The sequence below is a fragment of the Salarias fasciatus genome, chromosome 11 (assembly GCF_902148845.1).
Source record: "Salarias fasciatus chromosome 11, fSalaFa1.1, whole genome shotgun sequence".
NCBI classification, from domain to species: domain Eukaryota; kingdom Metazoa; phylum Chordata; class Actinopteri; order Blenniiformes; family Blenniidae; genus Salarias; species Salarias fasciatus.
This window is the reverse complement of record NC_043755.1, coordinates 4,016,087-4,040,652: the sequence shown is the minus strand read 5'-3', so window position 1 is coordinate 4,040,652 and position 24,566 is coordinate 4,016,087. Positions and strand designations below refer to the sequence as shown.

Genomic DNA, 24,566 nt, shown 5'->3' with positions numbered 1-24,566 from the left:
ACGATTCTTCTTATACTTCTAAACTTTTATTTCTATTTCCTAAGTTGCGAAAAATGACTTTACATGTTTTGCTGTGCAGCTCGTCTGATGCATTCCACACAGCTGGTATCAATATACTGCATAGAAACAAGATAACATGAAGTATTCACGCTCTTAATATTCAGCACGAGTCTCTTCCAGGCAAAAATCTCAAACTTGACTAAATAGTTTAATCGGGAACCTGAGTTATCGACGCAGGGACTTCATCTCACATGATGGATGAAGCTCTGAGCTCATTCCCTCAATATGCTGCTAATAGCCCACCGCAGCGCAGGGTCAAATTCCAGTGTGTGTGTGTGTGTGTAAGACAGAGAGAGAAAGAGAGAGAGAGAGCGCCCATGGAGAGCAGGATGTATATTATGGTAAACAGCTGACTCAGCATAAGGGGAAATACTCTGCCTGTAATGTCAAACCTTCTGACACCGCCGTGAACTCCCGTGACTCCCTGCATCCCCTCACATCCCATAATCCCCTTCACATTCATTCACAGAGTCTGATAGTAAACCTCCCACCATGCTGCAATTAGCAGCTAAACAACACAGTTCACAAGAAACAGATATCAGCACTGATTAATTTCTTGGGACACATTACAAACCGCTGTCCTGAGAGGATAATGGCTTCTGCATGCAGGACATTCATCTTGTTTCCACTGGATTAATTAATTTGCTTCTTTTCATTATTCTGCTTGCTCCACTTGTTAATTTGCTGTGTTGACAACTTTCCTTTCCTTTTGCCTCGAACCCACAGAATATGCAGACTTCATTAAAAGCCACAGCAGCGATGAGCTGATGCAGATTTCCTCCACTTGCCTTAATCGTCTCTAAATCACACGTCTGGACTGATGAGGTGGTTTACTGACATATTGCGTTTCCACCATCTGAGTATCTCTTTTAGAGATTATTGTTTTTCTCTGTTGTGTTGGGAATAAAGCAATCCCCTTCCCCAGGCATAAAAGTGCACTTGTTGTGCTGTGTTCGCAGAAATTATATAAGTTCCTCTCACTGTCACGTATTTAGTAAAATTCAGGCTCCTTTTGGGGAGTGTGTGTGAGCAGCTGGGAGGATTCTCCTTACGTCTGCTTGCTTTACATTTAATTATTTAGAGCTTCTTTGTTCTGATTTTCAATACATAATAAATCACTGCTCTCCATGACCACTCTCACCTCGATCATCTTCATTCCTACATATATATATATATATTCACTCAGTAACAGATTCACAGACTCCAGACAGAGATATACGGAGCTGATGTGTTTCTCCCAGAGGGCGTGTTTTTGACCCGTCATGCTGACAGAACGCTGTGTGGAGGAAGAAACCCTAAGAATACCATTGTTGGTAAAAAAAAAAAGAAAAGGAAAAAAGCTGCTAAAGGGAGACGGGAAAGCAGAAAGGAAGAGAAGATATCTGCGCGTGTGATGAATTTAACGGCATCGAGGCAGAGACGTCTGGCTAAAACTAATTACATTGACCTAATGAATAAATGGGAGCAAAGCTTGAACACGCCAAGGCAGCAACCGTGGTTCAGAAACACACCGATACACACACAGAAAGAGTCACAGTCTTCATGTTCGCACTTACTGAAGTCCGTGGCAGGTTGACAGAGCCACGAAAGAGTAGGGGGCGTCTCTGACCTTTCCCTGGTAGTAGCAGTGCTCGCCTCCCTGAGAGCAAAACAGAAACACAATCCCATTAAAGCCAAACACACAGTTGCTTTCTCAAATGTGAAATATTCCTGTCATTACATATTCCATCAGGGAATGAGTCCGGAGCAATCAGTCACACACATTTCATTGGCTGAAAACACACAAGTGCAAGTCTGATCTGGTGTCGAAACTTGAATGATCTGAGTGCAGAGTGTGTGTGTGTGTGTGTGTTATTTTGCACTGCGAGCTTAACCCCTTCACACCCGGCCATCTGGGTGTTGACGCCTCTGTGACTTCGCTCTCCTCCATCACAGCTCCTCCGCAGCGCCAAGCCACGCCGTCGCTCACCAGAAAAAAACTTTCCATGTCGGCCAACCACTAATCCTGTCTTCACCTTCTATCTGTGTGTGTGTGTGTGTGTGTGTGTGTGTGTGTGTGTGTGTGTGTGTGTGTGTGTGTGTGTGGTGCATCGCTTCCTCTCTCTCCAAACTCCCAGTGATTGTCCGTAGACGAGTGTGATGTCAAAGTGTATAAGTGCTCCGCAAGCATTCCCTTCCTGGTCCATTTCTTGCTGCCTAACAGCCATTAGACAGGAAGCGGGTCTCCCTGAGGAAACGCGGCTTTTATCAGAGGATCAATTTCTGCTCTCTCGTCTGATGCGGCGCACAGCGGCGCACCGCTGCGTCCACTCCAGCATCAGCACTCTCCCTTTATAGGCGTGTCCACACGGATGCGTGTGTGCCGTTGTACAGCAGACGTATGTGGAAATGTGAAGACGTTATTATCCCGCTGCTGCAGCCGGACGTCTCTGGAGGGATTCCTCTAAATGTTTCCTCCTGTATCTTGGGGACAAATACATAGTTATGTAAGGAAGGGGGTAGATCTAAAACTGCCGGCCAAAGACGGGAACAGCTGTCACAGTATTGTATAATGTATGATGAAGTCTAGCCAGTAACAAGAGGTCAAACACGTCGCCTTTTGGGTGAAACTGGCTCAGCAGGCATTTCAATTCTGCAAAACAGTAAAAAAAAAAAAAATAGTGGAAATTGCAGTTTAGATTTTAGATATTTTTTTAATGTTTCAGAATGTATTAATTACTTTTTTCTCTCACAACATAAAAAACTACTTACAGGTATTTTTTTTATTGATTTGCCTCAACTGAGAGCAACCTAACCCCTGAAGTGAAATTGGTTTGACGTAACCTTTGACCCTGTAATCCTGTCGGGCTGTTTGCTGCGGCTCAGCTGGTCGATCCATCCTCCAATTCCAGGGCTGATGATTTCGCCACAGCTCTGCCTGCTCAGGCCAAGTTAAGCACTGAACATCAGTCTGCTGCAGATGGAGGCAGAGCACCTTGCAGGGCGGCTCTGTGGGCGTCGGTGCAGTTTGCTACTGGTACAGAGGTGAAACATGTGTTTGAGAAGCAGAGGTGCTGATATTTTTTAACCTCTAAAAGTCTTAATGAAAATGAAAAGCAAAGCTGTTTGATTTGTTTTTCATTTTAGATTTAAAGTCTCTCAGCTTGATCCCATTTCACAGATATCTTATATCTTATAGTTTGCCTTCATTATGAAAGTTAAAGTGGCATTTTGTCCCATTGTTTTGTTTGTGGTTGGTGCTCTTAATTACAATTGATTGACTGAGTCTGACTGACTGATTGATAACTTACTATTTTACATATGTGTGCTTTCACCTATGAAAACAGAAACAACAGTTTTATGTATTTTTAGAGAACAAACTATATTTGATTTCACATTTGACCACATTTAAATTATTCATATATTTTTTTTAATTCTAACTGTCTTGTTGTCTGAATAATTCATATAATATATATTTTAAATAACAGATCCAGCACTTTGCTGTAGGAAAGTTTTATATGATGACTGTTATTATGTTTGAGAGATGTGCCGTCAAAACACCATAAAGTTATGCTCAGCACTCAAGGGAAAACTGTGAATCATTTGACATTCAAGAAATTAGATTTTATAACAGCGAGTGAGTTCACTGTGTCAGCGGTAATGACACACACGAGCAGCAGCTCATCTCCTGAACCTTTCTGTCTGTCTTCAACTCCTCAACTCAGGAAAAATAACTCAGGTCCCCGTTAAAAAGAATGCAGCACCATCTGATTTTCCATTCACTCTATATCCACTTTTCTTGAAGATCAGTACTTCTCCATGTCGGTGTGATGAACAGGGAGCTGGAGCAGACAAAATAATGGCTGAAAACTTAAAAAATCTACTTTTCTTAGTCAGTCTTGTTAAAAACAAAACAGTCATCAACCTCTTAAGAGATGATTCAGATTCATAAATTCATTTACATATTAAAATCCACTCATTCAAAGGTGTGTGATTTACAATCAGTGAGGCAGCTTTACATATGAAAAACACATTTCCCAGTAACTACAGATCCACTCATCCATTTATCCTTTATGCTGCTTTGTGTAACTCAGTGTTGCAGCTGATCCCAGCCGACAGCGGGCGAAGACAGGCTGCCTCCTGCACAGGTTACCGTCCAGGTTACAGTCTGTCACGAGACAAACAAGCCTCCAGCATCCGGGTCAGATAAAGCAGAATAGAAGATGGATGGATTTATGGATGGTTATAATCATTATGTTTATTTATTTATTTATTCACTTATCTATTTATCTATTATCTGAGGTTGTTGGAAGTGTGTACTGTGTGTGTGAGGAGGTTATTTGCATAACTTGTCATCACTGAATAACAGGAGCAAAACTGCATTGGTCATGCTGAAGCGGACTTGTTTTCTCTTTGGCCCTGCCGTCACAGTTATTTTACTTCTGCCTTGTCTCTCAGTAACAAATACGTTCTCATTTAAATCTCATTCTCATTAAATAAAGAAAGCACATCACTGCATACTAAATGTGCTTTTAACATCATATCCAGGAATGGCACATGAGAGAAAAACACATTTAACCTCCTTGGATCTCTACACAAGAAAGTGAAATAAAATGTGATGAAAGCCAGTCCAATGAAGGAGCAAAGCAGACGCAAGTGGCGTGGCGAACAGAGAATTAAGGAGTTTGATAGATAAAGCTAAATGAAGCTCCAGATGAAGAAGAATGGTTGGATAAAGAGACGGAGAGTGGCTACGAAGTGCAGAGACGGAGCGGGCTATTTATAAGTGGAGCTGTGCTCTACTATCCCGGCGTCTCTGCTCCTCCCGTCGCCCTGAACCTTCTGCTCCACTTCTCAGCAGAAGAAAAAGAAACACCCAGAGCCAGGCGCTGCGGGTACATCCTCAGTCAGGGCGTGCTGCTAAACCGGTCAGATCGGCGCTCCTCTAAGGCGTACATGAGACTAATTCATCATCTGATGGAGACAACACAATGCACAACGCAAAGGTTGAGGTTCGACACTCGGTAAACAAGTAGGACGCTCTGACCTCCGAATGTCAGCAAAACTCTGGAAAAAAACAGGAATATAAGTTTCGCTGTTCATCACATTTCCCTGATGGGTATATTTTTAAACTGTCACCACGTTTAGCTGGTTAATAAAAGCATATTTGAGTGTTACATATAATAATCAGAGAGCAGAGTGACCCAGAGAGCGTTGCAGTGGCTGACATTTTGACCTCGACAGGAAGCAGAGTCACAAACAGAGCTTGCTGAAAGGAGACATTAATAAAGAAAATTTAAAACCCACAGGTTTGTATTCTGTCTGAATAAAAGGGAAAAGAAAAGAGAATTACAAATAGACTGCAGTTGTAAGCTTTGAAGCAAAGTGATTCCCAGTTTGCTTTGTGATAAGGGCTATAATTACGAGTGTCCATATCATATCATATCATATAATGTGTGGTGTCGTACTTTAGATCCTTCTCTGGAAAGTATCTAGTATCTCGCTAATCTGCTTATTAGCGGAGTAATTCCTCGCCATTATAATCTTCTCTGTAAGACGACACCCCGTGGGGTGTCCTGTAACTTCAGTGTAGATTTCAGAGGATTATCACAGAAATCTTAATCTCAAATTAAGGGAAATTTCAGGGAACACCCTCAAATCCACCAGTGTTTACAGAAATCTAAACCTGGCTGGCTGGACGGAGCGTGGTTTGACTCAGCGTGAAAATCGACTCATTGATTAACCAATAAAACACTCGGAGGGGGTCGGAGAACAAGGAGGGTCTACAGGAAACTGCAGCCGTGAACAAATCCTTGGAGGTGCCAGTTCAGCCACTTTCTGCTGTGGGGTAGACGTAGAACATTACAGCAGGTTATCTGGGACCCTGCGGCGCTCTTCACCTGGTTTTACTGCTCGTATCTCTATAATGCTATCTGATGGAAACTTACACTTCAGCATTAAAAAGAGTTTCTGTTTTCTCAATGCCACACACATTGGAACTGAATGTCTGAGTGCAGATTGGTATATCTGGTGGACAACAAGCTTTAATATCTGAAGGTAACTGCGAGAGCAGCACAGTATTTTCACAAGCTCCATTTGTATGGACCACACACACACACACATGCTGTGTTTACCTGTGATTTATTATATGATCGCTCCGCCCAGTGCCTCAAATAGCTGTGATAAAACCTCCTAACGATGTCCATGTTGTGGATTAACTGTCTCCGAGTAGAATAACTCAAGAGTGAAGAGCCTCAATGTTTATTCTCCAGTGAGCCGAAGCATTAAGTAGACCTACAGTGACTAAAGTGTTATTTTAAAGTTAAAAGCAGCCTTGGGAATTATGCCAAAGTCATTTTGAGCCAAACAAAGATCTATGAAAAGCAATTCAACAGATTTGTTGCTTTAAATGTTTCAACCAGGATCCAATGAAACAACTGAATCGCGTTGTATGAAGCTATGATGTTGAGCAGATTCTGTCTTTGAATGTTTTCAGATTTCTGGCATGTTGATTAAAGTGGGTGAAACATGAACTGCGAGAACTGCTGCATTTCAATTTGTTGAGATGATATATGAAGTTGGTGAGATCAGTTGAGTTGAAACCAATAAATATGTTGTGTGTACAGATAAAAAAAAAAAAAGAAATCACAGCCGTTCAGAGTTTCACTTACAGTGGTGACGACAGTCTTCCCGTTTTTTGACAGATGCCTCTCCTCATAGCTCGACGACAGGAGATCGCTGGAAAGAAAGAAGCACAGAGAAAGAGGATTAAAATTTTACAGTGCACGATTTTAATTCGAATGTCACTCACTGACCAAGTGTTCTTGTGTTTTACACAACAATGGTATTCTGTCTTATAGCACAGAGCTTCAGAGCATCAGACTGGCTAATTACGACCAGCGTACAGGGACAGGGCTATTTCCAGCACACAAACCCAACACAAACACAATTATACAAAACCAGCCTTCCAGCAGCATCTGTGTGTGTGTGTATGCGTGTGTATATACGTGCAACGAAGGACAAACAAAGGTCAGGGAGTAGTAAAAGAAGCCACACTGGCAGAGGTTGGAAGGGGGCAGGAAATAAATAGAGACATAACAGAGGAAGGAGTGGCATAAATAAGAGCAAATCAGCGAGTGTGTGCTTGCTCAGCAGAGCTGGACGCCTGACTCCCACTGGAGACACACACTGCAGGCCCAGTCCGAGACAGAGATGTATGAGTTCAGGCAAGCACAGCGTATCGCCCAGATATAGCTCCCAGCAGCGCTGTAGTAAACGGGGGTTCATACTGTGATCGGGTTGAAAGTGTTAGCCTCTTTGCGAACAGGTAACCTGAACAGCAGCATATATTTACACACATACACACACACACACACACACACGGTGCATTCAGAAAGTGAAGGACTTCTTAAATAATACATTTAAAGAGTAGTGCCAGAGTCAACGGTAATCTGAGAACATACACACAGACGTCAAAAATCAATCAGTGTCATCACATCATTTTGTTGCAGCTTTCATTGGACGGATTAAATCACTTTTTAAAACTGCTACATCACTGACAAGGCCGCTCAGAGCACAAAAACTGACAGAAAGCCGTGCAACAGAAGCGGCATGTGGTATCCAAACAGCCCATTTTTGCCGCACTGAACCCGAGAGCCATCAATCTCCTCCGACTCGCCTTCGGCGCGCAGACGCTGACAGGAGACAAGTAGGTGGGACAGACTTTCACCTCGTTCAGGCTGGCGGGCCGCGGCCAGATGAAGAAAAATATGACAAAAGTCCAAGGACGAAGACGAAAGTGTTCGTTCCCCAACTCTGCAAAGTGTAGGTGCAGCATTCGTATAACTCAATATGAGAATAAAGGTCATGTCTATTCCTGACATACAATTGAATGAAAATCCTTCAGAGAGGCTGAAACCATAAAAGCGAGGCAGTTATTTTTTTAAAGAGCCTGTCTGTGTTGAGCCTGTTAGACGTGACTGAAGATATCATCTTAATAACATGCTGTAGCTGCTGCTTATACTTTTGATCTGCTGGATGGTGCAGTTTTTAACAAAAACCTAATGAAAAACAAATTGAAGAAAAGAAAAAAAGGGAAGTTTATGGATATATACACACTTAAAGCTTGTAGGAGGAGTTTGGACCATATGGGAAAACAGAAATTGCTGAACCTTCACTTTTCAGCGGGCTCAAATCTTCATTTTGTTCTCATCAGACGACTGAAATCTGTGCAGCTACACTCTCCCTTTTCTCTGCACTTGGTTGCTAATTGTTATCACTAGAGCAAATGTTTCACTGTAGACTGGCTTTGAACAACAGAAACACTCCGCCTCATTATCATCCTGAGCCGCTTCCATCAATTTGTACAAAATTAAAAAATATGGGGCAGAGAAAAACACGCCAGCTCTCAGCCTGAAAAAACGTCATCATTATTACAGCAATACAGCCGGTGAGAGGGGACATTTCACAAGATAATTCCTACTTTAGGTCTTCATGCTAAGTTTTTTTTTTTTTCGAAACTTGAAACCATGTTGTCTGCTTTCCAATCATTAGCATTTGAAACCAATCTGAGAGAGTGTGTGTGTGTGTGTGTGTGTGTGTGTGTGTGTGTTCTGTTGGCAACCAAACACTCGCTTTCAGGAAACAATCTTCAGAGAAAAAGCTGCACCGGCATCAATCAAAACAACTGCAAAATTGCTCAATATGTCACTGAAGCATCCATATCAATTTCACATCAAATCCAGAGGGAGAAAAAAAAAAAAAGGATCTGAAAAGAAAAGCAACGTTTTCCTCTGCTGATACCCTGCATATATTACTGCGATGAAAGCCCTGACATCGGTGCACGGACACCCACAGGGGAGGTAGGCTGCTTGTTGCAATGACTAATGGGCAGTTTGCTGTTGCAATGAAAAAAAAAAATGGAACCAAGAGGGAGAGAGCAGAAAAAGAAAAGAGGAATGGCTGTCAGTAAGGGAGGAATAGTGAGACAGAAAGACGGGGCAGTGAAACTCCAATCGAAGATAAACAGGGGGAGAATACAGAGCAATAATGCTCTGGTAAAAATCCCATCATGCATTGCTGTGAAGCTCAATCCCAAATGGGAAAAAAAAAAAAAAATTATTCATATGCTTTGACAATGTGCAGAAAAGGCAACCCCCGCCGTACACACCTCACACCCTGAAACCTGAGATCACACTTCACCCCTCTGCAACCTCCGAACACGACGCTTCATCAACGTTTCACATCAAAAAAAGAAGAGACTTCCACTTATTCATACGTCCCTGGGATGAAGACGTCGAGTGTGTGCGTCAGTCTTCGGGGTCACAGTCAAGCGCAGTTGGCCTTTGTTCTGCCGGGATGTGTGTTTAAGATTCAGGGCTTGTGATCTTTATCCGGCTTCACGCGGTGCCCAGACGGGGGGGGGGGGGGGGGGGAGCAGGAGAGAAGCACGCCGAGGCAGCAAGGCAGACACACGGGCCTCTAATGGACCACGCCGATAACAGATTTCAGCTTTAATTGTTGCGGGATTTAAATAATTTATTTGACAGACGCAAACTTAGCTGCGAACCCTTCCCCCATGTCACCAGCACACCGAGGCTCCCTTCATGTTAACACGGGCTCAATATATAAATATATAACCCTGAGCAGCTTCCCTGAAGCTTTCCTCTGATGTGCAAGCAAACAGAAAACATCACAAACACGAGCTTAACTTTGATCTTTAGCTTTGCTTTCTTGAAATGCATTTTGTAAACTTTCCACGTAAATTTAAAAAAAATAGGGGGTTTGCATAACAGAGCCAGGGCTGCCAGCTCTTCACGATGCCGTGAGATTTGCTCATCTCTTTTCTACTACTGCTCTTCTCAGAGGTCAGAGGTCACATTTGCATGATCCAGTTCATCTTGGAGTCAGACCTCCACTCTGCTGCTCTGATGCTGGACAGGACAGGAGAAATAAAGAGCCGATCAGGGGATATCGATCGTCACATGCTGGTACGAAGATCTCAAAGCATTGTTTCTCTGTTCCATCTTCATAAATGTTTTAAGTTTGATTCCCCAAAGATATTTTACAAAACCGTTAAAATGAACGATTACAAAAGTGACCAATACATCTGAGTTTGATAATTTGGCATGTTTCATTTGAAATTATGGACAAAAAAAAATAGAGTGTCTTAACAGTAAACATGTAAACAAGACGTTGCAAGAAACATTTAAATAAAAAAAAAAATGAATATATAAAAACACCTCTGCCCCATTCAAAACACAAAGTCAAAAAGCTATAGGCAGAGCTATTTAACATTCCTCAACATTCCTAAACTTTGTTTATATAATTTAGACAAAATCACAAAATCATTTTAATCCGTTTCAAGATAGGGGTGCTCGCAAACTGCTCTATATCTGTGTGCCTTGTTCTGCTGGTTCACACGATAAGCATCGCTCCGGGTCAGCCATCTTTACTGTCACATTATTGATAACAGGTTCCATGAAGGGTCAGAGCTGTTCCTGGTCTCGGTCTTGTTGTTCCACCACTGAAAACACTCTCTCTGCGTCTGCAGTGGCGTGAGGCAGCACCAGAACCAGCTTTACAATGAACGGCCCAGATCGATGACTGACGCTCTGATTCGTCTCTGGCACTGACGGATCGCGCTCGGCTCCTCATGCTCTCTGCAGACGTAACCAGCCAACCGCGAGTGGCCTTTCACAGGCTCAACAGGTAGATCACAGATGGACTCAGCTCAGGCGGCCAAAGCATAGATAAACAAAGTCTCTTGACATGTGAGAAATCGGGGGGAGGGATGTGAGAACGTGTGAATCGAGGCAAACATCTGATGCCACGATGCACAGCTGTGCAGAACTGAAGATCGTCATCTAAAGCCCTCAAGATAACAGAAGCATTGTGGCATCAGTGACCAGATTAGATATATTTGTGAGGCATCTGGTACCTAAAGTCAACAACAACAATGCAAACAGCAACCACAGCTTTCACTCATTAGGTTTCATGTTGAGCCGAATGTTCTCTTTCTTCACATCCTCTCACACTTGGACAACCCTCCCATAAAAGCATTCTATTGCAAAATACATCGGCTGAGGCCCGGTTCGATCTCCTGCAGTGAATCACACTCAGAAAGTTCCCGTGTGGTCCGACATTCCTGTCACGATCTGTGTCGCCAAGCACCACTGCAACCTTGGGATGAAAATGAGCACAAAAAGGCAGAACTGGTAGAACTGATGTTTATGGGCGTGCATGTGCATGCACGTATGTGTGTGTGGGTTGGCACCAGTATTGAGGTGCCAGGCTTTTCATTGCTTTCACACAGTCCTTTCAAACCACCTTCTAATACACTCGACACCCCAAAACACAAAATTACCATAAGGGGGGAAAAAAAAACAATCAAACAAATTTAAGAGGATTTTTTCCACATATCCTGACACATCAGCAGTGCAGTCACTGAACGCACTTCAGCTCCATAAATGGATTTGCCATTTAACCCGGTAATAAAAGGGCACCGTCACACAAAGGACCGAACATGTGCTGCGTCAGGCGACCGTAATGAGGATGGGGGGAGAGCTGAGGAGAACCAGAGGCGGAGAGCCGGAGGAGGGGAGCGGATAAGTGCCGTGGATGAAGCAGGAGGGGATCCGCCGAGATGTCAAGGTGAATAAGAAGAATAAGGAAGTGAAAAAGAGCGAAGCCAGCGGGAGGGGAGAGGGGCTGAGGTTTCTCTTTAGGGAAGGCTGCAGCTGCTTACACCTGCCCACCAACCCCCCCCCCCCCCCCCCCCATCCCCCCGCCGCCCCCTCCCTCCCACTGAGGCCTCATTAAAGGTCTCCAGGCTGTAATTCATTCACTCTCCAATCACTTATCAGACATGCAATTCCACCAGCAAGCTCACTGGGATCCAAGCTCCTATTGCACAGGGGGAATACTGATGCTCGCAAACAAGAAACGCTGAGACTAATAGGACAAAAAAAGAAAAAAGAAAAGAAAAGTGAATTCCTTTCTCAGCCATCTCGGGCCCAGGATGGAGTCGATCCCACGGCACGCAACATATAGACCGAACAGAGTTGACTCCTGAATTATGCAGAGACCGGGGATGTTGTGGGCTCTAAAGAGAACTTAAAGATCTGAATCTGTGAGAACATGCGGACGGTTTAGTGAACGCCATGTAGAGAGAGCTCACAGAGAGACAAGCTACTGAAGAGACACAAACACGGAGCAGGAGATCATCATTAGTTCACTTTATCTGCTTAAATGCTGAAATCACTTCACTTTTCATTCCATCCGTAAAGTGTTTGTTGGCTATTCTGTTTGATTCGTCAGACTTTTTGAGAAGATAATTTTTGTTAAATCGTTAATCTCTTGACTGTAAATCAGACTTTGAAATGTTTTTTTTTTTTTTTTTTACTCAGCATGACAGCAGAAAAGGAGTAAGCTTCCAGAGACAATAGTCTTTAGAGGGGCATTAGTATCTTTCCCTGCTGAGAGAACAACAGTCTTCCTCCTGTTCCTGTCTTCAGGAGGAGCCGGCTCCGGCTCCAGGATCTTTGTCTCCACTAATCCTCCTCGCCGAGCGAGACGGCTCGACGGCGGAGGGAGGGAGGGAGGGAGGGAGGGAAAGGGTGGGAGGGACTGAGCGGCGAATAAATAAAGGAATATCAAGAGATGGAGAGGAAGGGGAAAAAATGACACTGCAACAACAATGGCGTTGCAGCATCTTCAGCGCAAAGCCTGACCGAAACAACCCACATTACGCTTTCTCGTGTGGGTCAGCCTATTTGAGAAAACCCTGGAACATTAGGTCTATTAAAGCCCATGTCCTCTGTCTGGTCAGTCTTTTAGATATATGAACAACACAAAGCAGAGCTGCAGGCTGCAGCCAGTGGGAGTTAAATGAATATGTCCATTATGTGTGTTAACTTAATATATATACTCTTACAATCTCTACATTTTAAGTTGATTACAGGACTCAAAAGCAGAATTTTTGGTTGAAAGCTGTCGCTTTGATCCCATCCCCAACTGAAAACACTCCTAATCTGAAAATCAAAGGAGTCACGAGTAGTTGTCATAAACTTTGAAACCTGAAACCATTACCGGTTATCAGAACGTTAATCATAACAGAAATTACCAATCAACTTATTTCATCTCTGGAAGCAGCCTGAGATCAGCATCTCTTACGTCAACATGACAATACAGAATGAAATGTAGAAACAGACAGTGGAAGTTAACACAAATCAGTGATTCACATATCAGCTTCAACTCGACTCAAAACCAAGAACTGGTGAGAAAATCCAAGTCACCGTCTCACTGACATGAATGTTATTACATCCAAAGCTGTAAATATTCCAATCAGCAATTCAATTCAGCAAGGCTTGGCTGCACTGGCATGAATTTTATTCTGAACCATCACTGTTGATGAAAGTCTATGGATGAAGACACCAACATGTTTAAAGGCCTTTGATACAAAGATCCATGTTGCTGTGCGTGCGTGTGCATGCATGTGTGTGTGTGTGTGTGAGAAACAGATCAGAAACAGGAGGAAATAGAGGGGAAAGATCAATGTGCGGACATGAGAGGACCAGAGAGACGCTTTTTTCGGGGTAACTCCCTCCAGATACTTTGATCATGCTCAAGTCGAGCATCTCGCTGGACGTCCTGCACTTAGCCAGCCCACCGTCCCAGAAGCAAGGGCGGACGAAGGACATCCTCACATCTTTGTCTGTCCTCTTCTTTCCCTCCATCTTCATTCCTGTCTTTCTGTCCCTCTCTCTCTCTCTCTTCTCTCTCTCATGCACACACTCCCTTCTCTGTGTTTTTCTCATTAAGTTCTCAGTAAATCAGATCACGCCCCTCCGCTATAAATTACGGACCAGGCAACAGAGGCAGGGAGACAGAGATAAAGGTGGAAAAGGAGGAGAAGAGTGCAGTTGGGTTGTAGCGGCGTCAGGATGCGGGGAGCGAGACGTTGGCGAGATGATAGATGGTCCCTGGATGGGACATGAGAGGGCGTTAAATCACCCGCATGCAGAGGCGCGGGGTGCATCCACGTGTACGGACGGGCGGCCGGCACATAAATACAGGCGGACACGCTCACATGCACAATGCTGAGACACGCGCCGACGTCACGGCCGCATCGACACCTTTCAGCCCGACGCTTCTCCACATTTAAAGGTTAAAAGGCAAATACCAGACAAAACCATAAAGAACGAAAAGTTCTTTTGATTTGTTTTGTCCATGAAGATAATTGCTGGGTAAAAAATACCAACAACTCCTCCCACAAAGCTCCACAAACACAAGTGACAAGAGATTTTTTTTTTTTTTTTGGGAGAAGTCTGGAGTTCCAGAAGGAAAATCCCATTCATTTCACACAAAAGACACTGTCAGATAGCTGACATTTACCGCAGTGCCAAGTGAGGCTGGACAGGCAAGATATGCTTCCTGTTGATTCACTGATGCAAACAATGAGCAACATGTTGGAGAATATCTGGTTCTCTTATGAAGAAAAAAGAAAAGCCTGATCCCCTGCACATAAACATCACCTACAACTCAACAGGAAGTAAGAAATATCAACTCAGGAACTCAAGTGTTGCTGATTTGATGCTTTTTTTAATTCAAGTTTGTACAAAATAAATAAGTCATTTTAAAATGTCACTGAATTTTAAACCATTAAAAAAAAAAAAAACCACAAGTATGAATAAGAGGTTTAAAACTTGCAGGATTGTCATGGCAACAAATCAAAGTGCCGTGAAATCTATGGAAAGGTGTTTACAGCTTGTAAATGGACTTTCAAGTGGGAAACCAGCCTACAGTTGAAGCCTCTTTACACAGCAATTAAACCTGCAAGGAGAGCTTTGATAAACATTAGGTTTGGGAATTTCAACCTCAAGTATGATGAGCTTTTAAGGTACCCTGTGGAGGTTTGTGACCATTACTGCCACTTATACCATTTATGGAAGAGGCCCTGATTCTGTCCGTGTTTTGGGAGTGCGAGACGACTCCAAGGCTGCAGGCAGCTCAGCAGATATAACATGAAGACAAAGTAAATGACACGAAGGGTGAAGGACTCCTTCATGAGCAGGAAGACTTCAGAGGGATCTGATAAGACGTTTGGTTTCTTCTTTTTAAAACACAAACTCCAGAGTGTCAGTTTTCGGTTAATAATCAGGCGTACGGCCAACATTTAAGACAGATCACGTGTTAAAAATGAGATTATAGAGTCCTGCCGGTTTAGGATATTGCTGAGGTTTGGTGAGAGGCGGAGGGAGAACATGAACATGAACATGAAATTTCTCACTGTGAAACAAGAGTGCAAGCCACGACAAGCGTTTCTGCCCTGAAGGCTGTCTCCTGCAATGGAATTAAAGTTCCAACGAATTAAGAAGCACTTGTGATCCTCCATGCACTTTTAGAAGCGAGCGTAAAACTCGTTCTCACTTTGAAATCACCTGCATGTGATTGAAAATAAGAGAAGATATAAAGTGGCCTTTATTTATTTGATTGCACCCCCTTCTCTTAATTGATCCTCCCTCTTTCTGTCTGAGCCGCATTTCTTTCGATCCGTTCTTGTTATCTCTAATTAAGACCACTCTTGACGTGCGTCTCGTGCACCTGAGCCCCGGCGAGACGGCACGCACACAAACCGTCAGCGGCTTTTCTGGGGCTTACGTCTTATTGATGACTGAAACGGGCTCCGTCTCCTTAAACACCCCCCCAACACAAACACACACACACACACACACACACACACACACACACACACACACTGTTACCAATGCACAGATGCACCGTTATGCAGACATTCATCAAACCGCTGATCCATGAGATGTTTGGTTAGCTGAAAGTGCCCCATGGTTATATCAGAGCTGGAGCCCCTCCACCAACACCGTGCCTTCACAAAGATGTATTAGCATTTGGCATAGCCTGTAATTGACCCACAGCATTAGCATAAAGAATTTGTCTGCATGCAAAGGAAAGCTGAGCGACACAGTAGCATAAATAATTCTTTTAGTGCCTGTGTGTGTCGACATCGCACGCGAGGAGGGAGGGAGAGTCAGTCTGCTCTGGATGCTGCTCCGGTGGCTCATTTCATAACAGCGTACAGGTTACGAAACTCTCCGGTCTCACTCGGGCCTGCCCACCTGTTCTTCTCTCCGTCTGCTCTCAGACGTACGTGCATACTGAACGACACAGACCTGTTCACCTTCTTCCTCTGCTTTATTTAGCTCAAGCACACACAGAACCGCACACACGAGCAGAGGTTCGACAGTCGCTTGTCATACGTAACGTCATACTTTGTGTTATCATAAATTAAAGAAGTCACACTCATGCAATATCTGGCCTTTTTTGTGAGTTTACTCTCATTTTAATGACCACTTCAATAACTTGTGGACACTTCATACACGGCATCAATCTGCATGAATGTTTTTCTTCCGTATTTGTCCTGCTGTGCACAATGACTCTTGTTCTTCTCTGGTAATGTAACAATGCACGACTTCAAATATTTCCAATTTGCTGCATGATGGACAACGCACCAAAACCATTAAGCAGACTCACACACACACACACTCGCACACACACTCTTCTTTAATGTTACAGCACCATCTATTATTCAGCAAGAGCAGGTGGGAGGGGTGGAGTGAAGGGAGAGCAGGGGCAAGGTTGAATGGAGAGTGGGTGTGGGGCAATCTGGGGTGATGACGTTTTGCACGCATGTGTGTTTCTGGGTGTGTGTTGGAGGTGAAGCTGATTAAAAAGAGGAGACAACCCCCTCCCCAACCTTGTGCACGTTTCCAGTGCACTCTATCGTCGCGTGAATGGTGAACTGCAGGCAGCGGAGGAGGACAAAGCCTGAAAGGGGGAATAAAGACACACACACACACACACACCCTTCTCCTTTACACGCTGTGGCACACTTCAGCTGGGAGGCCCGTGTCAACGTGGGATGCTGCTAATGAAAGAGTCCACACACTCATTTTTTTTAAAAGAAAGGCTGTTTTTTTATAAAGAAAAGTACCAGCTCAGTCATTTCAGAGCTCTCCCTGAATTTTGTAAGTTATGAAAATTAAGAATACTGTTCATCAAATATTAAAAGATTTCATGAGATCTGATGTCTTCTTATTTTCGAGGTTAGTTTGCAGTGATGTTCACATCTCTATGAAGCCATATCAAGCACAGCAGTGTTTGAAGCTCAGTGCTAACATACAGTATGTACAGCAACACAGTAAGGTTGGCACATGTGAACAGGCCCATCTCAGATAATTCAATCATTAAAGAGACAATTGAGCAGTAAACTGTTTCTACGCTCAAAGCGTATGCATTACACTGCAAAGTTTCAGGCATATTTTAAATTCTGTTATGATAATTATGTCATCCGGTTGGTAAAAACCGAGAAAAAAAAAAAGATTTTATGAACTATTTCAACATTTTGAGAGACTGTTGTGTAGAATTTCATAAATTCTATGTTAAAAGAAGAAATAATTTGACAATTAATAACAGAATGAATGAGCCTTTCCAGTGTATTCCAGCGTTAAGATACACACCTGTATATACCACCTCTGCCAAGTGAGTTCAATGTGTCAGCATCCAAGTATTTACTATCAGCACAAAGCGCAGCTGACGCTGGAAGAAATCCTTACAAACAGAAAAAAAACATTCCCCCATGGTAATGTTGGCCAAAAAATAGAGGATCACCAAATCTTCCTTAATCTACTCAACACAAGTGTTTATTAAATCATTTAGGTGCTGAACTGATTGGCAGTGCGTTCCATAAAAGCATCTCCTTCCACGCAAAAACATTTCTTTGAACAGCATCAATTATGTAACATCTTCACTTCTGAGAGTAGAAACACTAAACTGAATATTTACATATAACGACCAACGCGTGCCCCAAAACCACGGAGCGTGCGAGTCTATATCCCCAAACACAACACCTCCAGCTACAGTCAGTGTTATTCAGAGTCGGAGAGCAAACAGTAACTCCAGGCAAAGAATGGGAAATGATGATGATGATGATGATGATACGTAATGTGGCGCTGGAGACACAACCTACTACGAAAGCGGGAAAAACACACTTCTCTTGTCTGCTTGTGGCAACAGTACAGAATGTATAGCAGTGGACGCGCTCATTGATCAGTCTGGGAAAACCGAGTTTTTGTACTGGGAGCCAGAAAAGCACAGTTGGCCCATTCAGCTGAAATGCCTCCCACTCCTGCTCCCACACACACACACACACACACACACACACACACACACACACACACACACCCTTCAACCGGGTTTATTCTGTCTGGAATGAAAGCGATCTGTAAACAGAATCAGGCGGGGATCAGTTCAGAGAGGAGTGCAGCGGGGAAGGGACAGGGGAGAGGAAAATGAAGATCTTTCCACGTGAGAGGTGAAAGTCACATCGAAAGTCACATTTTTTTAACAAGTTTAAACCCTACAGATGACTGAACAGCCTCTGTGGTTTTGTGACGTGGTCACCTTCATGGTCAGGAGGCCAGAAATGGAAAAGGTTTGATATTTTACACATGACGGATGAGACTGATCAATATTAAACATTAAAAAGCTCTTGAGAGAGTGTGCATGTGTGACAAACATATATATTCAGAGTATGAGTCTGCATAAAGTTTACATGGGCAGTGTTTTCAGAGCCATAATGGAGCAATGCATCGAGCAGCGAGCTGCAAACTTAATGCAAACATGTCCTCAAAAGGTGGGATTTCCCGATGCAACTCGAGCTCAGACAAGCTTTTGGGAGAACTGTGGTCTGAAAAAGTGCCTGAGAGGTAAACAAAACATAGAATCAGGCAATTTGTAAAAGAAAAAAAAAAGAATTGGAGGAAAAAAAAATGGAAGAGGGGAGCTCGTTTTCCATCAGCGCAACTGTGATCAATATCAGTGTCTGACAGGGCAGCGCTCCAGCCTTTCCCGTAAATCTCATCCTATTATGATGGGAGCTCTAAATCACACACGGGCACACAAGAACTGACCTGCTGCAGACATACAAACACACACACACATATATATAAACTCAAACTGAAATCCATGTTGGTACAAATCAAGCACTGATATTAATAAGCTAAGTGCAGGAGATGAGGAGAACTGTAGAAGCTGCAAAGATATTACATTTGCCCAGCAACAACATAATGGCCAATTTTCACTTAAAACACAGGAGTCAGCACTGGTTTACTTTGCAATGTGTGCTGTGAGATTTACACAAAGCACTGAAATGGCAGAAACGTGTTATTCAGACATAGGAGGAACGTCTCTGGCTCCTGCTGGGTGTATTTCTATAAAAACATGAACATTAACGTAATATCATGACCATTTCAGGGGAAAACATGTTGCCACACGAAACAATAAAGCAGTCAGAAAATAAATAAAGCTGTCGGGTAGACCAACACAGTGAGACGGCGACACACACACACACACACACACACACACACACACACACACACACACACACACACACACACACACACACACACACACACACACACACAGTCAAAAAACAGACAGACTGACTTAACAACGGGATACTCACTGATTCAGTTCCACATCCAGTATGAATTTTCTCCCAAAAGCCTCAACTTGAAAGCTGGCTTGGGCCACATGATTCACCTAAAACACAGAGAAGATTATCATTAAATACAGCTCCTATCATTCTCTCATCACTGTTTATCAACATTGCGTGAATCAATTCATTGACAACTGCTTTTGTCTTTCATAAGGACCAGTCCACAGTGAGAAATGTCATTGTTGTATAATCAAAACAATTTATTTGTATGAAATGTTAGATGAAGTCGATCTATTTATTTCTAATGAGCTGCTGTGACTTTGGTCTGGCATGCAGTGCATGGACGTGCACAATCACAGAAACGTGTGCTGTCTCTGTCTGACTGGAAGCACCGAACGCGATTGATTTAGTTGGAGGAGGGTCTGATTCATTCCAAGTGGTGAGCGCATATGGTCCGGGCGTCACCGCACACCCCTGCGGTCAAACACACCTCGCCACAATAATTCCTGTAGGTGCAGCAGAGTCCCAAAGCCAACCTTAAAGACGAGCCACCCTCCCCCAGACGTCGCCCACAGGCCACCTTCATTATGGATTGGACCCTGCATGTAAACTAGTGGAGGAGGGGTGTGTGTGTGTGTGTGTGTGTGTGTGTGTGTGTGTGTGTGTGTGTGTGTGTGTGTGTGCGGGTGTGTTTTGTTTCCGTTTCAGGAAGTGGCCCTGTGCTCACCCAGGGGTGACCTTCGCCCATGAGGTCCCCAGTGACTACAGAATCTATTGTTTGTCTGAGTGTGTCTGCGCGTGGTCAATGCATACATGAGCAGTTAAGCAGGAGACTCTGTGAGTGTGTGTGTGTGTGTGTGTGTGTGTCTTCTGTCCCACATTGTGATGAAACCCAATATGGCAGATTGGATCTGTGATGGAAGGAGGTACCAATAATTGTGCGTAATGAAAGTGTATCCCAGCTTCTTACATTGATTTTTAATGCAGAGCGGACAAAACTTTCCACAGATGATCGCTTAAGAATGACAGTAAGTGCTCTCAATGCTCTGCACACAGAAGGCAAGCAGGAAAACATGCAAACCAACACACACACACACACATACACAATCCTACATTAAAGAGTTTTCTTTTTTTCTCCTCTCGCCCAAACAACAGGAGCTCTTTGCTGAACTTTGCTGATTTTTTTTTTCATCTTAGACTGAAAATAGGCGACGCCACAGAAGCCTATAAATAAGCTCCACCGTGTCACACATCTTCAGAAGCGTTTTGACAGATTTGTTTTTAGGCCGTCGGTCTAAAAACAGCCAATAACTGATCAAACTTCGTGCGAGCGACATCACAAGTTCCGACTCCCTGGAGCGAAGAAGATTCGGAGCACCGTTCAAATCAAAGACGCCACGGCGTCTCTCCTCTCCCTCTTACCCCGGATGCCTTCCTTCTCTCGCTGCGTGCAGTTTATAGCTCCGATAGATCTTTCAGGTTGTTACCGGCTGCCTGTGTGCAGGCTCTTTTCAAACTATGAGTTTGCAAAATTCCTTCCACACATCCAATGTGAAAATGAAGACATTTCTGGTCCTTAAAGTCAGAAACCGCGCGCTTATTTCTGCTTCATCGGGAAAAGGAAAATGGCAGGTTAGAGAGTAAATGACATCAAATCCTGTCAAACATTTCTGTTGTGCTGCAGAAAAATGCACCTCCTGGCTTTACAATTACATTCACAGCAAGCCTGTGTTACAAACCTGCGATGAAATTAGCATTAGCATCAAAATGAAAATATTACATCTGCTGGCAGATGGTTCCTGCTCGGCTGTTTATCAGTCGGGCTGCAGCTCGAGTCCGAGGTGTGAGAGAGACAAAGGGTTAACACCTCCCCGTTCACAACCATCTGTAGCCCTCTCCAAACCCTCGGTAGGCCGGCCTGCACGAGCCGAAACCATGCGAATTAAAGACGCATGACAGGTTTACACAATACTAATTGACTCATCCCTTGAAAGGCGCCCAGCAGACATGGAGCTTCGCTGAGCCGACAGCGAACACAGCTCCAGTGATTCCGGTTATTACTGCACCGTATCTGTTATCGCTGCCCAGGCCAAATGGTTCTGGTCGGCCCTCCAACTGCTGGTGGGTTTTATTTTATTTATTTATTTATTTTTTTATTATTTTTTTTTTCTGACAACTACAAGCAGCTTTCTGCATAATTTTGAAGCCTGATTTGTGGGCGATCAAGCTAAGAGCTAAAATTGCTGCTGGGCTCACACAAAGCCAACCTGAACCTCGACCGTACGGCGTGACTTTTAGCAGTGGGAAGGTGGAGATTAGATAACTGCAGATGGAAGTATAAATTAATGTCCTGATCTAAATGAATGGATTATTCTGGCGTTCACTTCCTCTTCGCATCACATTGCATGCAGAGTGTTGGGGGTAAATAATGAGCCATTCATGAAATTAGCAACAACAATATTGAAGAGTTAAAATGAACATTTTCTTTCTCTGTGGATGTAATCTACCTGCCACATTAGGAATGTATTTGGTTAAAAAGAAACTCACTATAGTTTTGTTTTGTTTAATTCTAAGGACACACCTTGTCATATTACATCTGGTGTATAGCTTTGTTCAGTTTGTTTACATCTAACACTACTAAACCATAACAAATTGGTTCAAGACAAATTTCATGTCTGAAAAATATTATTTCAGTACCCTTTCGTAGAAATTACAGATGTATTTCAAAACGTTCTTAACCAGAAGTGTCTAACATTTACCACGTTATGGATAATCAAACATCAATTTCTAATTCCCAGCCACAATCCTGTCTGACACATTAATAAACTAGTTTATCATTCATTCATATTATTATTGGGAACTGTAAACTTTTATCCATAAATGAAATGAAAACGCTGCTCAATAGCACATATCAAATAAAATCTGATAGTTGTGACAGCTGCTGGGACAGCAGAAGACAGTTATTAATAAATTATTGATTTTCCTGCTTGAGCAGATGACTGTTTGGGAGGCTTCCCTACATGAACAATGTGCTCAGTGTTTTAAAGTAATGGACATTCGACGCTGAACATACAGTTAATGAGCCATAGGAACACCTGCAGACAGTGTAATCAGAGCAGACAGCCCCCCCCCCCCCCCCCCCCCCCCCCCCCCCTTCCCCAAAACCTTCCAGTGATCCTCCTTGTTTTGTTGGTTCTGAACTCATTCTGAACACCGGGAGATGATGGGGTTACCTGTGTGGAGCCGGATCCGGATCGGGGCTTGACCCTGGTGCTGATGCGGTCCTGGGTGATCTGGCTCAGGTTGTGTCTGCTGTAGAGCAGCCGGAGAGGCACCGTGTCCTCCTTCCCGACGAACCTGGCCGCATCACGAAGCGCCTTCCAGCTCGACGAGGCGTCTCCTGAAAACACACATTTCGTTACTGTCCCAGCCCGCTCCTTCTCTCAACACAAACACGTCCGTTTTTAACATCCGCCGTCTGAAAATGTCGATTATTTCTCCCTCCCCTCACGTCCCTCTCCCTCTTTGATCACATCAAACACATTTCAGGCTGCGAGCATATTTTAAATGGAGATTATCAAGCAGGCGAAGCGACGACTGGGGGGGAATAAACACAGGCCTATTCCTGGAGATTTAACGACTTGTCTGCACAATTATACACGATTTAGAGAATAAATAGACGTGAAATTGCACGGTTTACCGTTCCGGACATCGGCGCTGCTCTGGTGAGCGACGTGCATCAATTGATAGACGCACAAAAGGGAAATCCAGCATCGCGGGCGCATCATCAGCACCATCCTCTTCCTCCCGCTCTCCGTCCGCCGCGCTGCTGGGGAAATTATAAACAATGCGGTATTCCAGGGGAAGGCTCTGGAGGTCCTGCCTTCGCTAGGGGAGCCTGGAGCCGGGACTGGGGGTCTGGTTAGCGCAGTCCCGCTGGTGGGGGGCCATCGGGGTGTCTGAGCCGGGCGGAACGCGGAGCGCGTCTGAGCGCAGCGAGAGTCCGAGGAGGAGAGAGAGGGACCGGGAGGGAGGAGGAGGAGGAGGAGGAGGAGGAGGAGGAGGAGGGAGGAGGGAGGAGGAGGGGGGGGGGAGGAGGGCTGGGGACACCTCCTTAAAACACATCCACTGCAGAAAGCCTGTGCATAAATATGAGCGGGATGGAGAGAAAGTGCGGGCCCGGCCTCTCTCCGCAGACCGGACCGAGCAGGAGCGCCATTTCTACACAGCCCTGTCTGTTCCCATCACTGTGACTCACTCCATCATCTGCCAGGGCTCCGAAAAATAGAAGAAAGAAGAAGCCAGATCCCCCACCCCCCACCCCCCCATCCCGAGAAACGAGGAGATGACATGTGATAAACAACCCAGGAACTGGAAGTGAGTGAAAAAGGTGTTTTTCACGTTTGTCTTCACTTGGCCTGCGAGAAAACATCAACCTGTTTTCTATTTCATCTATCTTTTCCTTTCTAATTCTTATTTTACAGAAATGCAGGGAAGAAAAACATTATGAAATGAGCTAACGAGGACAGGCCAGGAATAAATCATTTTGATAATAATCATCATAATGATCCTGACTACCTGATTGAAGGGAAAGCAGGGCTGTTTCATTTGCAAAGCATTTTAAAATAATGCAAATCAATAATGTTAATGCACAGTTTGCAAGAGCAAAGACAACAGATTACACAAAACAGAAAAGAGCATCTTTCACTCCTGCTGAAGCTTCAGTCATTCTCCTCTTTCCACGTTCTTCAGGTGATATCAGGCTTCTTTGTAAATATTTTCTTATGGCTGGTCAGTGAAGGAGAACATTCACTTAATCTGTCTTCCTCGGCTCCAAAAACTACTTCAGAGTAATCCAGATAAAGACACTTTTGGCACACCGAGAGATTGATCTGCTCAACAAACTCCCTGTGCTCGCAGTGGACTGTTGTCTCCTGGTGAAACCTGTGTGTAGTTATTCCAGCCTGCAGTTCTTTCTGAGAATCAGTTTTATACCTGCTGTCTGGAATGAGAG

The 24,566-nt window shown here is 44.0% G+C and overlaps 2 protein-coding genes across 2 annotated transcripts in view; both read right to left on the bottom strand.

Annotated features, from left to right (window-relative positions):
- adam22 (ADAM metallopeptidase domain 22) overlaps window positions 1–6,741 on the bottom strand; it is a 35,818-nt gene extending 29,077 nt beyond the window's left edge. Inside the window, exons 1-2 of the mRNA XM_030101944.1 lie at window positions 6,711–6,741; window positions 1,617–1,699 (exon numbers count right to left, since the gene is read on the bottom strand). The gene's annotated coding sequence lies outside the window, so the exon portion shown is untranslated. The remainder of the gene's footprint in view (window positions 1–1,616; window positions 1,700–6,710) is intronic.
- Window positions 1,613–23,556, bottom strand: LOC115396436 (disintegrin and metalloproteinase domain-containing protein 22-like). The gene is made up of 5 exons (XM_030102313.1): window positions 23,253–23,556; window positions 22,786–22,952; window positions 19,580–19,656; window positions 6,711–6,777; window positions 1,613–1,699 (listed from the first exon to the last, which is right to left on the bottom strand). The coding sequence occupies exons 1-5, from the start codon at window positions 23,347–23,349 to the stop codon at window positions 1,613–1,615; spliced, it is 495 nt and encodes a 164-aa protein (XP_029958173.1). The 5' UTR covers window positions 23,350–23,556.
- Between the last annotated feature and the right edge of the window lie 1,010 nt (window positions 23,557–24,566).

Excerpts from the sequence above, each read along its gene's own strand:
- LOC115396436 (XM_030102313.1), bottom strand. The coding sequence starts at position 23,349 with ATGGTGCTGATGATGCGCCCGCGATGCTGGATTTCCCTTTTGTGCGTC. Across the intron at positions 22,953-23,252 it reads CAGCGCCGATGTCCGGAACG|GAGACGCCTCGTCGAGCTGG; the intron begins GTAAACCGTGCA and ends GTGTGTTTTCAG. Across the intron at positions 1,700-6,710 it reads GGAAGACTGTCGTCACCACT|GGAGGCGAGCACTGCTACTA; the intron begins GTAAGTGAAACT and ends TTTTGCTCTCAG.